Source organism: Tetrahymena thermophila (genome assembly GCF_000189635.1).
Source record: "Tetrahymena thermophila SB210 genomic scaffold scf_8253845, whole genome shotgun sequence".
Taxonomy (NCBI): domain Eukaryota; phylum Ciliophora; class Oligohymenophorea; order Hymenostomatida; family Tetrahymenidae; genus Tetrahymena; species Tetrahymena thermophila.
In genome coordinates this window covers 2403-4262 of record NW_002475941.1, presented here as the reverse complement: position 1 = coordinate 4262, position 1860 = coordinate 2403, and the positions used below count along the sequence as shown (strand labels likewise).

The 1860-nt window shown below is 17.2% G+C and overlaps 1 protein-coding gene across 1 annotated transcript in view; it reads left to right on the top strand. All coding sequences in view use genetic code 6, as the record gives it.

Annotated features, from left to right (window-relative positions):
- Positions 1 to 1657: 1657 nt before the first annotated feature.
- The window catches only part of TTHERM_01717400 (kinase domain protein), a gene marked incomplete at both ends in the record, with an annotated part of 2171 nt that continues 1968 nt past the window's right edge, over positions 1658 to 1860 (top strand). The window contains one exon of the mRNA XM_001027727.3: positions 1658 to 1860. This exon is cut by the window's right edge and continues 121 nt beyond it. Within this exon, the coding sequence (XP_001027727.3) occupies positions 1658 to 1860 (203 nt within the window).

The window sequence follows — 1860 nt, the reverse complement described above, 5'->3', positions numbered from 1 at the left end:
ATAATGAGCTTGGTGCAGATGGAGCTAAGAACATTAGAATGAGCTTGGAGAAGTGCCAAAATATAACATCTTTGAATCTCAATTTAGAGTAATTTAACTAACTATCAATTTATTTAGTTTGTTTTAATTAATAAATTTGTGAAATTGAAACTTAAAACAAATGGGTTTGGAGAATTAATTGATTGATTGATTCACAGCTCATAAATTGTTTTTTGATTTTTTTGTTTAATTTTTTTTGTGCATCTAAATTTATTTGTTTACGAATTGAAACAATTATTCCAATTAATTGCATCAAAATAAATAAATAATCACTTTTTAATATATTTAGTAAAATTATTAATCACTGATTAATTAATAATTTTCATTTTTCTATTTTAATTTAATTATACTAAATTTATATATTTTACAGATTGATTTGATGATTTCGAACACAAATTCAAAATTAATATGGACAATGAAAAAAGTACAAAAAATTAGTATATAATAATATATTAATCTGCAAATAAATATTGATCAATAAATGAAGCTAATCACAATTTTTAAGAATCCATTAATAAATATTTTTTATATATGAATTTCATGTTCTAAATGTAATTAATCTTATAAAACTCATAGATAAATAACAAATGAAATTATTATTATAATACATAAATACATATTTATTAAAATTTATAAAAAGTTTTTTCATTTAAATTAAATTTATTGTTTAAAATATCTTAATAGTAAATTTTAAACCATTTCAACTATATCATTTTTATTTTCATTAAAGATAGACTTTAAAAAACATATTGATTAAAATATAATTTTACTATTTTAATAATTATAATAATTATTAAAACTATAAGGATTCTTGTGACTAAATTGTTTTAAATTAGTACACTCTAAAGAGAAACTCTTAATAATTATTGCTATTTTGGGATAATTATTTCTTGAATAAGAAATATACGTTTAGTAGATTAATATATATTATTTAGTAAAAAAAAATTTAAATCAGGTTTTGAATCTGATAGAATAAAAAAATAAAAAATGAAGATTTAATTTGTTTTTTAATGAAGAAATTTAAATTTATAATAAAACATTTCATTTTTAGATGAAGAATTTTTTTCATTCATTAAAAATGTAAAAAAAATTAATCTGTAGTATATTTTTTTAAGATATGGTTGATTTATCTTTTAGTTGTTATTCATCAGATTTAATATATTATAATAGATTTAAAAACTATTATTTTCTTTTTTAATTAGCTCTAATAAATAAATATTATTTTATTTTGTTTTTAATTACTTTAAGTTTAATTAAAATAAAATCTAATATAAATAAATATTAAAAAATAAAGTGAAATTGCTTAATAGAAATTAATTAAGTTTTAAATTATTCTAGAAAAAAGAATAAATTTAATTTTGAGGTTTTTGGGGAAAATCACAAATTAATTAAATTGATTCATTAATAAATTATATAGTTTTTTAATTAATAAATTTTTATAATTTAATTAAGAAAAAACCAAAGAAATTAATTGAAAGAAAGAAAGGAAAGAAAATAAAGGTAAATAAAAAAGACTTCATTATAAAATAAAATATATTATTCAAATTAAAAAAAAACTTATTTATTCTTAAACATTTAATATTATAATTATTTTATGTATTAGCAATTTTTATTAACAATGGGGCAAGTATAAAACACTGAGCTTAAAATAGAGACACCTGTAGAAAAATTTGAAGAAATTTGTAAGGACTACTTCTAAAAGCATAAGAAGAATATGATATTTAGTTAAGATGATTTAATATCGATTTACAATGAGCTTAAATCGTAGGGGATATACTTAACATCCTACATTTCACAAGGTAGTTTTGGATGTGTTTTTGA